Source organism: Rhineura floridana, chromosome 11 (genome assembly GCF_030035675.1).
Source record: "Rhineura floridana isolate rRhiFlo1 chromosome 11, rRhiFlo1.hap2, whole genome shotgun sequence".
NCBI classification, from domain to species: Eukaryota; Metazoa; Chordata; class Lepidosauria; order Squamata; family Rhineuridae; genus Rhineura; species Rhineura floridana.
In genome coordinates, this window is record NC_084490.1 from 6,162,390 (window position 1) to 6,176,715 (window position 14,326).

At 44.3% G+C, this 14,326-nt stretch overlaps 1 gene segment (V, D, J or C); it reads right to left on the reverse strand.

The window, feature by feature from the left end:
• Positions 1-658: 658 nt before the first annotated feature.
• Positions 659-12,022, reverse strand: LOC133366824 (Ig gamma-3 chain C region-like). The segment is given in 6 exon segments: positions 659-745; positions 3,028-3,164; positions 7,588-7,914; positions 9,012-9,323; positions 10,134-10,466; positions 11,914-12,022. Coding segments are annotated over 6 exon segments (1,305 nt in total).
• Positions 12,023-14,326: the final 2,304 nt, after the last annotated feature.

Sequence of the window (14,326 nt, forward strand, 5' to 3'; positions counted from 1 at the left end):
TTGCAAATTTTAAAGAATGGCTGTGTTTAAGTTCCTATATTGTTTTGGAAAGTGCGAGTTTGATAAATTCAGCTATATTGGATGTGGTGGAAATCAGGACAGGGGATACCTCTGGAGCGGTTAACTAGGGTGAGTTGTATTGATGCATCCACTACTAATACAAGCTTAGGCAGCGCACTCATTGTCCATTTAAAGTACATGACTTTCTTGGGGACTGTAGTGTGTTACGGGTGCTGGGAACTATAGCTCTGTGAGGGATAAACCAGATTTCCCAGGATTCTTAGGAAGAAGCCATGCACTTTAAATGAACAGTGTGTACACAGGCTAGGTGAGAGAACTATATGCTGGGTGTTTCTGACTCTTAGGGAAAGTCAGATATTGGGCCACAGAAAGTGTTTCCTTTTGACGGCACTGCCTCAACACATGCCATAAAGTGATATTCCTTGATCGAGGATGTTCTAGGATAATGGTCTCCCCCACGTCAGCTCCCTGTGCTGAGAGGGCCTCATCACTTGTCAGCAGCAAGGTAGGGGCTGAAGGAGACAGATAGTGAAGGAAGGCCTGGACATTTACGCTGGGAGAGGAAGATGTAGCTCCAAGCAGTGGCTTTCTCTTTGCACCTCTGATAGTGGAGGACGAGATTCCCATGGAAATGTTCCTACGCCGTCTGCGGGATTACATTCTTGTACTCGTGGGCTAGAGGCTGCTTCTTCAGCTGTACCACAGTGGTGAAAAGCCATTTTACCTGTTGGGGTGGAGGGAGGAGAGAGTTCTATTACACGGAATGGAGGCAAGTGTGGAAGGAGAACTCTTGGTGCAAAATCATGGAATCATAGAATAGTAGAGTTGGAAGGGGCCTATAAGGCCAATGCAGGAATCCGAATCAAAGCATTCCTGACAGATGGCTGTCCAGCTTCCTCGAATGCCTCCAGTGTCAGAGAGCCCACGACCTCTCTAGGTAATTGGTTCCATTGTCATATGGCTCTAACAGTTAGGAAGTTTTTCCTTATGTCCAGTCAAAATCTGGCTTCCTGCAACTTGAGCCCATTATTCCGTGTCCTGCACTCTGGGATGATTGAGAAGAGATCCCGGCCCTCCTCTGTGTGACAACCTTTCATGTACTTGAAGAGTGCTATCATATCTCCCCTCAGTCTTCTCTTCTCCAGGGTAAACATGCCCAGTTCTTTCAGTCTCTCCTCATAGGGCTTTGTTTCCAGTCCCCTGATCATCTTTGTTGCTCCGTTTGTCTTCCTTCCTACTGCCCTACACAGGCCCTCAGTGTATATTTCTATCAACCTTTCCTCATCCTTTCAACCCTAAATCTCCCCACCCAGCCAATCAACCAACCAACTCTCTCTCTCTTCATCTCTTTGCTCTGATTTTTTTAAATAGAATACTTAATTAAATATTTGTCATAAAGCTGTCTATAGACGTAGAGAGGAATATATTGTGAGGGAGTTTGGGTCATCGTTAGGTTTTGGCTGCTTAACTAGGCTCACATCCACGCCGTACATTCAAAACACTCTTATACCACTTTAACAGTCATGGAGAATCTTGGGAACTGTAGTTTGTTAAGGGTGCTGGGAACTGTAGGTCTGTGAGGTCAGCACCCTTGACAAACTACAGTTCCCAGATTCTCCTGGGGAAGCCATGGCTGTTAAAGTGGTGTAAGAGTGCTTTAAGTGTAACGTGTGGATGTGATCTAGGTTAAAGTCGATTCAGCATATACTAGCTGTCATGGAGCCAGATAATGTTGCAACCTGCCTAATTCCTTCCACTGTGGGTGGCAGTGAACACCAATTGCTGGAAACCACAGAAGGGGAGAGTGCTCTTGTGTTCAGGTCCTGCTTTCTGGCTTCCCATGGGCATCCTGTTGGCCACTATAAGAACAGGATGCTATGCCATGTTGGGCCTTTGGCCTGATCCAGAGGGCAGGGCTCTTCTTAGGTTCTTATTAGCATGAAAAACAAATTTCTTTTTGCCTGCCAGTGACTGAAGCCAGTTTCAAATGCAGCGTGAACAGGACTGTTGCTTAAGTAATCATGTATTTTCTACTATTTACACTTTTGCCCTCTTAAGATATTTTCTTCCTTCCACTTTGAAATGCCACAAAAGTGATCATTTCCTTAAATAAATTCAGTCTCATTTTTAAATCACAGCCCTGCGCCTTGGGCCTTCCAGACTCCCCCTTTCAGTGCCAACTTGGATTAACAATCCACCCTGGTGGCAGTTCTGTGGAGGTTTCCAGAAGTTGTGGGACCTATGGAGATTTGTTAAAGGGGAAGGACAGCAGACTAGGAGGTTAAAGAAACATACACACCATACATTGAAAGCGTACGACTTCTCCCAAAGGATCCTGGGAACCGTATTTTGTTACGGGTGATGGAAATTGTAGCTCTGTGAGGGATAAAGTGTGGCACCTGCCCTTTGGAATTCCCTCCCCTTAACTATTAGACAGGCACTGTCTCTGTTATCTTTTCAGCATATTGAAGACCTTCCTCTTTCAACAAGCCTTTTAAGTAGGGGCCTTATCCCAGTCTGTGACTGTGCCGGGATTCTTAAGATGTTTTTAAAGTTGTTTTGAAAATGTTTTGTTTTAATGTTTTAAAGTCTTTTGTTTTTAAGATGTTTTAAAGTGCTTTTAGTGTTTTTGTTTGCCCCCTTGGGCTCCTTCTGGGAGAAAGGGCAGGATATAAATTTAATTTAATTTAATTTAAAGTTATTTATTTATTACATTTGTATACTGCCCCATAGCCGAAGCTCTCTGGGCAGTTTACAACAATTAATAAATAATAAAGGATTCTTTGGCGGGGGGAACTATGTGCTTTGCATGTGCTTTAACCGTGTGCTGTGTCCATAGTTGCCTCTCTGTCCTCCCCAACAGAGAATGAATGGCACAGACATTTTGGCATTTATCGCTTGGCATTTCCTTCTCTGCCTGAAATGCTTTCGTTTCCTCCCTGCTTCCATCCTTCTCACTCCCAAATGCAAATGCGGACAACTACATTTCTTTTCCTTTCCCCTCACCTTGAAGAATGTCATTGTGGCATTATAGCACACGCTGAGGAGGAAGAGAATGAAGAAAACCAAGATGGTGCTCCACAGACTTTCCAGTTCGTCTTCTATCTCATTGCTGTGATCAATCTCCGTTGATATTATTATCACTGCGGGGGAGAAAGACGTGCCACTGTCAGTGTCCATGAATACAAAATGTCCCAGTTCTAATAGTGTAGTGTAGTATGTCTGTCTACCAACATCCTGCATAAACCTGGAACCAACCTTTCCCTAGAATATGACTATACTGAACTCGTACGCAAGGTTGTGCAAACCTTGATGAAGAGCCACAGATTTCCATGGGAAATCTGCCTGGCCTGATGGATTCTATCTGTTCCCATTTGTGTTCCCATCTATTCTTATATTTAATGATGTACAGGTGCCAGGTAATATTTATCATGCACCCTTCATTAACACTGCATCATGGATTCTGTATTATTATTATTATTTCTTTTAGACTAATGGCAACTACAAAGCCTATGATGCATTGCGAGTGTGAACGAAATGCACACTTGAAGGTTTATCTGCCATTTCTGCATAACGTTAACCATGATCATCTACAGTTTGTAATGGTGGTTTGCTGCAGGATCTTTGGGGAAATTCTCTGTTCACCCCATGTGACATTTAGGCTTAGGCCTACAAAGTAACTTCACTCTGCTGAGCACTCTCTCTCTCTGTGTTTTTTTGTGTCACTCTGCACTGGTTCACTGAATTCTTTTGGATTCATTTCTGATGTCCCTAGACTACTATTTATGATGCACTTTTCACAGTATTGAGGATCTGATCGTCAGGAACCTGCAGAGGTGCTGGAAACACTTGCTTGACGCATTTAAGCCCATCCCAGCCTTGATGGTGTTAACGAGACATAGGGAATGACTAGAAGAAATGAACCTGTGGAAATCTTGAGATACCTGAAGGGTGTCATAGCTCAGGCTTAATAAGCTTGTTTCATGAGGGAGTGACTTGCCAAAGGCCACACAGTGAGCTTCATGGCTGAGCAGGGATTTGAATCTGGGTGCCTACAAGCCACCAAACCAAACAGTAATCAGTATGAACAGGCCAGTGGTCAACAGGCCAAAGAGTAGAAGCAACCAAGGACTAGGTGAGGGGAGTGTGGGAAAAGGAATCAGTTTGTGTGTGCTAAGTCAAGAGGCTACATCTAAGGCACTGAAAATCCTTTGACTGGTCTAACATTTACTATGTAAGAAACATTTCTCTTACCATTGGGGCTTCTAAAGAACTGCCCCAAATAAGGGCTGGCCATGCTCTTTCTATATGAGGATGGCATAATGAATTGGTGTGTGCATGTACATTTATGCCAATTTGTGCATGCTGTTCTCTGGGTGTATGTGCATATTTTAGGCTTTCTCTTTGCTCCATTGAAACTAGTTATCTTGAATGCTTCATTGCATTTTTACAAATCCTCTCAAAATGCCAGATTTCCTAGGTGCCAGTGTCAAACTGTTACATCTCTATGATGTTTCTAGCCTTGTGCATGAGTGGGGGCACATGTTCACACAACTCTATCATAGAGGTCTTGGGTCCTCTGCATATCTATTGTCACTTTTTGCTTTGGGCAATTGTTTCTCATACATATTCTATTGAACTTTTGAAATGGAAATGGACTGCCTTCAAGTCGATTCCGACTTATGGCGACCCTATGAATAGGGTTTTCATGGTAAGCGGTATTCAGAGGGGGTTTACCATTGCCTTCCTCTGAGGCTGAGAGGCAGTGACCCGCCCAAGGTCACTCAGCAAGCTTCATGGCTGTGTGGGGATTCGAACCCTGGTCTCCCAGGTCGTAGTCCAACACTGTAACAACTACACCACACTGGCTCTCATCGAACTTTTAGGCCCTTCTATATCAGACACAGAATTCTCAAGCTCCTTGAGTCAAGGGAAATGTTTCTTCCTTGTTATAAGGGCACGTCTGCACTACATAAACTACTTTTAAGTCCATTTGACTCGCATGCACTCTAGTACTGTGAAGGGGGGCAAGGGACTTCTCGGTAATGCCCCTAAACCTTAGCTTCCAATGTCTTTTGAGGGAAAGTGATGATTGTTAAACCAGTTTTAGACAGGTTTCAAATTCACTTAAATTTGTTCTGTAGATGTCAGGAAAAGAGAGCTTTTGGCTTCCAAAATGAGGGATGTCAGGAGGGCTGAAACGTGCTTGGAAATCCAATCCTTTTCTCCCTCTGACTTGGGAGTCCAACTCTTCCAATATTGTTGAGGTAACAACTCATTTCGAGTGAATATGTGTCTTGACTGTGTAAGAAACATCCTTGAACCTCCTTCTGGTCCCCTTCCCCCCTACAACTGTGCTGTGTGCATGTGTCTCGATTAGGGATGGAAGGAGCACAGTTCCTCATTTTTCCAATCTTAAATTCAGTTCATTTTTTTTAAAAAAAATCCTCAGCGTTTTAGTGCGAATTTCTCCTAATCTTTCCATTTTGTATGCAGCTTTGAGTAACATACCGATTTTTGCAAACATTTTCTCCTCATATAATGCATATTTTTGTAAACATTGTTTGGTTGGAGAATTGCATTGCAATGTTTGCATAACTGCAGATTTCGAAGGAAGGCTGTGTTTTGGTTCTCATATTGCTTTGGAAAGTGGGAATTTGGCTTCAAATATGCACTGAATGAAATTTCTTCCCCATCCCGAGTGCTGACTGAGAAAAACACCTCCCTCAACATATCCTCTCTCATCTCTCCCACTTTGCAGTGTATGAGCTTTCCATTAATCTGGTGTGAATGCTTCATGAATTTGGACTGGATTTCCTTCCTTCCTTCCTTCCTTCCTTCCTTCCTACAAGGGGTGCCTCCAGACTCTTTTCCAGGAGAGGTTCAAATGAATACTAGAAATTTAGGCTTGTGCAATTAAAGTGGACAAAGTGGATTAAAATGCTCTGTTTCCCTAGTGCAACCAATCTACCGTTTAAAAAAATCAGTTTTTGGGGTTAGGAAAATGATACAGAAATGCAGTTAAAAGTGTGGGATGAACGAATAATTAATGGGAAGATGTGTATAAACACCCCACAAGCAGGTCAGGATGAATGATGGATGCTGGTGGCTGCAATGTCAGTGGGGCAGTGCATCCGCTCCAGGTTTTAGACCAAACTTTTAAGGAGTTATCCAAGGTGCTAACCATGGACAGCTCCTTAAAAGCTCGGACTAGTGGATTTACTGACTCACTGACATCAGGGCCACCAGCCTCCACCGATGCTCATTGGTGTATGACTACCCCGTAAATAAATCAAAACAAATGCTCAACAAAGATCAGGCATAGCCTAAACACCGCATAAGGTTTGTGCAAGCAAATCAGGGTGATTGCTGAATAAACAGGTAATCTGTAACAGCTCAAGGTACTCTGTGTGAGTGGAGTCAGACTTGGCATGTATAAGGTCCAAGGTTTAATCCTTGGCATGTAGAATTAAAAAGACCGCAACCAGGCTGGGAAACTGTTTTATATCAGTGTGGTGGGAGGAATGGGAATGGGTGAGAAGGAGAGCATAACAGAAATCATGATTTTCTGTTGTCCTTCTCTTAACAGGACTCTTTAGCACTCTCTCTGTTGCTAGAAACCGCAAGAGGGGAGAGTGCTGTTGCACTCAGGTCCTGCTTGTGGGCTTTCCAGAAAATATATCTTGTTGGCCACTGTGAGGACAAAGTCCTGGATTAGATGGGACATTGGTCTGATCCAGCAGAGATCTTATAATGTAAAATGGTGTCAAGAAAGTAAAATTACTGAATAAGCCTTGCCTTTTTTCCTTTTGAGAATATGGCAGGAAATTCTACAATGCAGCCATTTCTCTACCATTCTGTCACATATTCTTTAGGTAGGGTGCATGCACATGTGTGTTCCCATTAAAGGTGCTGTGTATCTGCATATGTTCTTGCACTATGACCAACTTGAAGCATTTTAGCCTCTTGGACTGAATTAGCACCATCCAGTAGAAAAGGAGAGCACCCTTCTGAGCATGTGTAGAGGGTAGGCAGTGTGGAGCAATGGGCAGAATGTTGGACTTGGACCACGGAGGGATTTATGTGTGTGAGAGAGACTAGGAGGTCAAATCACCACTTAGTCATGAAGCTTCACTGGGTGGTCTGGGACAAATCACTCTCTCGCGCTCTTGGCTTCCTCACAAGGTTGTTATGAGGCTAGCATAGAATTACTTGATTTATGAAGGCCTGAGCTCCTTGGTGGAAATGGGATACCACTGTGATGATGACAGACCGATCTCCCCTTTGCTGCCAACCTTATAACATTTGGCATTTGTTTTTGAGAAATTAATCCCATTTCCCCCTCAATGAATCCACCTGAACACAAATCACCAATGATCCTAGAAGAGGCCACAATAATGGATATACAGTATATGGTTGAGCTTTTGGGTAGGTTGTTTTTATTCAGCCAGTGGGTCCATTTGCATGGAAATTATTTACACAGGGTCTGATCTAACACTTCTACTGAAAGATCGGTGTGGGGTGAAGGGGCCGCAATGCCGGATGAGGATGGTCTTCATTTTTTACCGTGGGATTTCTCAATGTTCTTCTGGATGAACTTGAGGTGCAGACCTTCGTGGATGACCATGCAGGTGTAGGAGTCACCTCTGTTCCAGTCAGTCTTGGGGACCTTCAGTTTGCTGAATAAGAAATAGGAGTCGTTGCTGTCTCTGAAGACTGGAGTGTTCATGTAGTCGTCTTTGGCCAAGGGGTTGCCATTCTTGAGCCATTTCAGGGAGATGTCATTGGGTGTGAAGCCTTTCACTAGGGCAGTGATGGAGACATATTGATCCCTAGAGCTGAGCTCCTCATGGTGGGGACGGAAGAGGTACACATTGGGACCAACGCTGGGTTCTTATGTGCAGAGAAGCAGAAAGAGAGAAAGGCAATCACTATTAAACTGTGTCCGAACAATGGAATCAACATAGGGAGATGGAGGACTCTTCATTAAACATTTTCATGAACAACTGCAACAGGTACTTCTGGCAGGGTTATTCAGGAGGGTATGCCTAATCCCTGGACCTCACATATTTTGTGGGTACAGTAGCACATTCTCTCTATTTCCTCTCCCCCTCAGTTGGGTCATATTCACCGAAGCTACATGGAGATTTCTCAGAAACTGTATTCACAAAAGATTTTGCTGATGGGGTCAGCTAGCTATACCCCTAGTGTCACGTACCCATCACCTGCCCCCTGTGTCTCCACAGTGATGTGGACATCTGCAAAGAGGGAACCTTAGTGTGTGCCACTCTATGAATGGAAGCTTGTACACCAGGTGTGGGGAACCTTTGGCCCTCCAGATGTTGCTGAGCTACAACTCCCATCATCCCTGGCCACTGCATCCAAGTCACTTCCAAAGCTTGTAAACAGCCACTTAACACAATGGCTGGCAATCTAAGCTGCCTCTGCAGAGTTGTCACGCAAGCAGCTGCCCATATGGCAGATTAAATTGGCCTTGGATACCATGACATCAGTAACTGCCTTGTACATAAATAAGAACAAGGGCCCATCAAGGTCAGGACATGCTGAGCAAGGGTTATTCAAAGTCAGATGGAGAGTGATCATGTGAGTAGGAAGATAGTATGATAGAAATTGCTTGTACACCAGGTGTGGGGAACCTGTGGCCCTCCAGATGTTGCTGAAGTATAACTTCCATCATCATTGCCCGTTCTTGATGGGGCCGATGGGAGTTGTAGTTCAGCAACATCTGAAGGTCCCCCATAGACCTGGTGAACATATTCCTCTTGTGGGTACAAGTGGTAAAACATGTTTTGTGGGTTTTTTAAGCACTGCACAAACCTATGAACAGAGGTGACAATGGGATGAGTTTGCAGAACAAAGGCAGTGATCCACACACACCCATGCCAGTGCCTCTTTCCTGCCCAGGAGGCTGCTGGGAAATGAGGAGCAGCAGTTGTGGGTGGAGAAGAGCAACCTTGTTTCCCCCTTACCTGTCTTCTTGTTAGCGCTGACGGTGATGGGTTGAAGCAGGCCTGGAAGATTCACTGTGCAGGTAAATGCCTCCCCTACTAGCCAGTCATCGACATTGATGACCAAAGAGCTGGTTGCAGTGAGAGTGCCATTAAGCTCCTCTCTTGTCTGTAATGGCTCAGGGGTCACCGGCCCTTTCTCCCGAGACCAGGTCACTTCCAGTCCAGCGTCGCTTTCCAGGTTGTTCACCACACAGGTGACTGTGGATTGCCTTGTCATGTAAAGGTCATTGGCGTTTGGGGGTAGGATGAAGGTTCTGATGTCGAAGGAGCCTGGAGATGCAAAAGGCCATGTCAAGCCCCCAGTCTCCTCCCACATTTTCTTTCAAATTGTTCACAGAAATGTTTTCCTGATCTGCTTTCTTCTCTTTTCAGAGTCAGCTCTTCAGAATCCACAACTCAGCTAGTGCAGGCTCCCCATCTCGATCGCCCCTCCTAATCCCTTTCCTTCCTTTGAAACGAGGATCCCATTAACCAGCAACGATCCTGGTTCCACCTTGCTGAATAATCCCACTTCTCTGCTATTTTAGGAATTTGTACCCCTTTTAACAAGAGCCTTTGCCCCATCCCCAGGCCCACAAAGGCTCAATCTCTACGCCTGGCTGCCACATGCAGAAGATATTTGCTGGCGAGACAGTTAATCGAGCCAAACTGCTTGTTGCAGAAGAAGAGATATGTGCTCCCCCAACTTCCACACACTGTATTTAATCTGAACTGGAGAAATCCCAACCATCTGTAAGCCCCTGACTATGAAAAAAAGAACTTTCTATCAAGACTTTTTTCAAAGAAAACCTGGGTGGGTTCACTGCTCTGTGTGACATTCAAAAGCCATGCCTCCAGTTGAATCAGCCTGTCAAATTCCAGAGAAATGGAGAAAATAGCAAGAAGGTATCAGTGGGGCAGAAGTGTGGGGAAAGCCATTCCAAATCTCAAAAGACCATACTAGAAGCATTTCTGGATTATGGGGAAAGCCATGATGAAAGGGAAGTAGTCCTTTGCCCTTCCCTTCTTGCCTTGTCATTTTAAATTCATGTCCACTTAATGGGAACCCAGCCAAGTCCCAACTGAGTCAATAGTTCTTACCTTCACATATCTTGGCTTTGCTTCTCAGTGGTTCTGCGGCTGCTGCATGGGTCACCTGGCAGATGTAGGCATTCTTCTCTTGCCAGTCTGATTGCTTAATGGTGGCTGTGCTGATGGTGCTGAAGGTGTGCCCACTGGCATCTTTCCTGGGCTCGCCTGTGACTGAGGGCAGCAACCCAGATTGCCCACCCACCAACCACTCTACCGTCACATGTTTGGGGTAGAAACCAGAGATAAAGCACACCAGTTCAATGGAGGCACTGCTGGATTCGGGGCTGCAGGAGGAATGGAGCAGGCGGACTTTTGGGGCTACAGGGTCTTTGCTCTTGCAGGCTGAAGCGACAGAAAGTATATGGAGGGGTTTATGAAACCATCTTTTGATGATGTAGGATGCACCTCACCGCCTCTCATTTTTCCAATCTTAAGTTCTCAATCCTTCTGCATTTGATTTTTTTACATTGTCACAAAAATTACTCAGGCTTTTAGTATAACTTCTCCTAATATTCACATTTTTTGTAACAGTTTTGTCAACAAGTCCCCCCAATGCAATGCATTTTTGTATGTTATTTTCAGTAATATATGCATTTTAGCACACTTTTTTTGGTTGGAGAACTGCACTGCAGAATTTGGAGAAGCGCAAATTTTGAAAGAGAATGGTGTTGCAGTTGGTGCCTTATTTGGGTGGTGTGAATTAGATAGGTTCATATTAAAATGCAAACTGAAGCGAATTTCACCCTCAATACCTCAACGCAAGCAGCTTCTAATTCATCTGCCATGAGCATCCTTTGACTTCCCTGTTTGCTTACTTCCTGCCTTTTGCCATCCTTCTCCAGAGAAGGTGGAACATCCTTCTCTGAATCCCTGCACTAAACCCACGTCTTTTCTAAAACATAACTTTGCTGTGCCCAGTGTCAGTGATGAACAATGGAGGACAGTTTGCTCCACCTGTTGCGTTATCAATTCTGAGTAGACCTAAGGGCCACCAACATTGTTGGCCATCTAACTGGTTTCCACAACCAATGATGGTTATAAACAAGTCAAGCAAGATCACACATGGCAAAGGCAAAAATCCCTTTGCTTTAAAATAAATAAAGCCTTCTTTAATTTAAGAAAGTGGGTGTGTGCAGAGCACCCCATGTTGGTAATACTGCTATAAGAAAAATGAAGGGGGCGGGAATCAAATATCAACAAATCACCTTACAGTACAATTTAACTGTGAATGTATTTAAAAGGGTGCAGTTTGAATTCTGCTGAATTTTGATGCAACCAGACTTTCATTATGTCTATCTGATAATTCCAAATCCTTTCTTTCCACTCCTTTCTTGTCCGTCTCAAGTAGGTGTGGGGAACCTTTGACCCTCCAGATGTTCCTGAACTGCAACTCCCATCAGCTCCAGCAAGCATGGCAAATGGCCAGGGATGATGGGAGTTGCAGTTCAGCAACATCTGGAGGGCGAAAGGCTCCTCGCACCTGCTCCCAAGCAAGTACTGGATTGTATGTAATATTAGTCACAGCAGATCCACTGAAATGACTAACTGAGGCATTTCAATGGGTCTACTCTGAGTAGAATTGGAAAACCCCACTGGTTTTGTGTGTGTGATTTGTACAGTGCTTGTTGGGCTTCTAAGGATACAAAAGTCAAGGCAGTGGGACACAAGTCACTATAAATTAATCTCCATCTCTTCATCCCCATTTTTCCGTTCTTTCTGCTCCACCCAACAGATTCATTCCCCGCTGAAGGAGGAAGAAAGCTGGAAACAAAGGCCCAGACAGACTCACATTCGATCTGTTTGTTGACTGTGGATCTGGTAAATGGATGTGCAACGCTGCATTGGAACTTGTCCGATTTCCATTTGCTGACTGGGACGGTGAGCTGGCTGCTGAGCATGTAGTGGCCTCTCGATGAATCAAACAGTGGAGGGAAGGTCTGGATGCCATTGGCCCCTGAATTCCACTGGACTGTGACTGGTTCAGGGAAGTAGCCAGCGACCAGACAACCCATGGAGACCTGGGAGGCGGTGGAGAGGTCTTGGTAACAGGGGGACAAGGGAAACACAGCTGGGGCTCTGGAGGGCTCTGAAATGAAGAAAAAAAGAAAGATGCATTGACAATCTGCTCCCTTGGCAAGGTTTTAATATGCTGCTGTTTTCCAAGGGGTAAGAGTGGGAAACAAGGTATTGTTCACTTACATGCACAGGTTCATCCAGGGTTCTGACCTGGTTAAAAGCTGCCAAATGTACCCAGAATTATTACATATTTTATCCTGCTGTTGCTTGTTATGGAAGCTCCTGGGAAGTGTATTCAGCACCCCACTCCCATCTTCTGAGATTTCTCCAGCATTGGCCAACCACATTCAAGCTGATTTTCACAGTCATGGAGGGCTGAGAATCTTAGGATGCTGAATTCTGTGTAGCATACATTCAGCCCTGATTAACAGCCATTGAGAGACCGATCTGCTCTGGAGGAGAAGGCTATTGATGGCTACTAGCCAGATGAATATGTACTACTTCCAGTGTCAGAGGCAGTGTACCTCCGAATACCAGAGTTAGGAGAGTGCTGTTGCACTGAGGTCAGACTCTTGCTTACAAGCTTCCTGTTGGGTCCAGTGACAGCAGGAAGCTGGAATAGATGGGCCATTGGCCTGATCCAGCAGGGCTGTTCTTATGTTCTAAACTAATATATTACAACAAAAGCCGCTCATATATTGTCGCATGCGGAATATCTGAACTGGCCTTGAACCACAATTCTAAGGCTGTCATCCTAAATGCACTTTCCATAGGAATAATCCTCATTGAACACAGTGGGAGTCACCTCTGATCAAACATGAACAGGAATCTACTATAATTCAGTTAACATACCTTTACAGTGCAATCCTATGAATGTTAACTGAGAAGCGTACCCCACTGAGTTCAACGGTTGTCCCTATTGGACATAGGATTGCAGCTTCTGGTCAAGCTGATGTTGTTTCCCCAAAGCCATCATGTGAAACCAAACGTATAGCCATTTGGGAGATGTTACATTGTTATGCTGTGTGTGGTCAAGTGGGTGGTGTCTCAGAACTTGGAAAAGTTACTTTTTTGAACTACAGCTCCCATCAGCCCAATCCAGTGGCCATGCTGGCTGGGGCTGAAGGGAGTTGTAATTTTAAAAAGTAACTTTTCCAAGCTCTGGGTGTCCTGTCTGTGAGAGAAACACATACTTTTGTATCAAAGGGGTGAGACCAGAGGGACATAGGGGACTTTGGGGAGGGCTTTCAACCACTGAAGTGTGGGTTACGGGAAAGGGATGTATTCCCCAGGCCCTTGGGAGGCTCTTAGCTATCATGTACAAGGCTGGAAGGTGTGGACTTTAATTCTGAAGAACCTTGCATGGGGGAATGGCTTCTCAGTTATAAACAAATAGAGCAGAAACATAGAAACATGTAGAGTCCAGTGCTAGTCCTACTCAAAGTAGGCCTATTGAAGTGAATGGACTTGACTAATTTAGGTTCATTTATTGCAATGGGTCTAGTTTGGGTAGGATGAACATTAGCATTGGACATTATAAGCTGCCCTTGTCTGATCCAATACCTGATACCCAGAAATTTAAGAGGCATGGAGACAAAATGGCAGCAAAAGTATTAGGTGCTATTTTGTGTGTGTGAGCGAGAGAGAGGCTATTTTAAGTGTTTTATTGAGTGCCTTTTGATTATTATAATTGCTGCTATTTAAAAGTTTTTTTTAAAAAAAAGGTTTTAATGCTATTTAATTGTTTGCTTATTGTTAGGCTCCAGCTGATACGCATCACACATTTAAAGCACATGGCTTCCCGCCCCCACAAGAATCCAGGAAACTCTAGTTTGTTAAGGGTGCTCGGAATGGCAGCTCTGTGAGGGGTAAACTGCAGTTCCCAGGATTGGCTTAGCAATGTGCTTTAAACGTGTGGTGTGTACACAGACTCCTTAAAGTCTTTCAAGGAAAGTCGAGATAAAAATGGTTTTTAAAAACTAATTAATTAATTAATGCATAAAACCAGAAGGGCAGCCACGTATTTAAGTCACAGCTTAACTTGGCTTCAAAAGCACATTGCCTGGGATCGTTTGGGCCTGTAAATGAACTGTAGATCAAGATCTATCTGTTCCTTCTCAGGTGGCGTTTTCACTATCATGTCTCCACACTTTGTGCCCCGTTTTAGTTCTGTTTAAGTTTCGCTT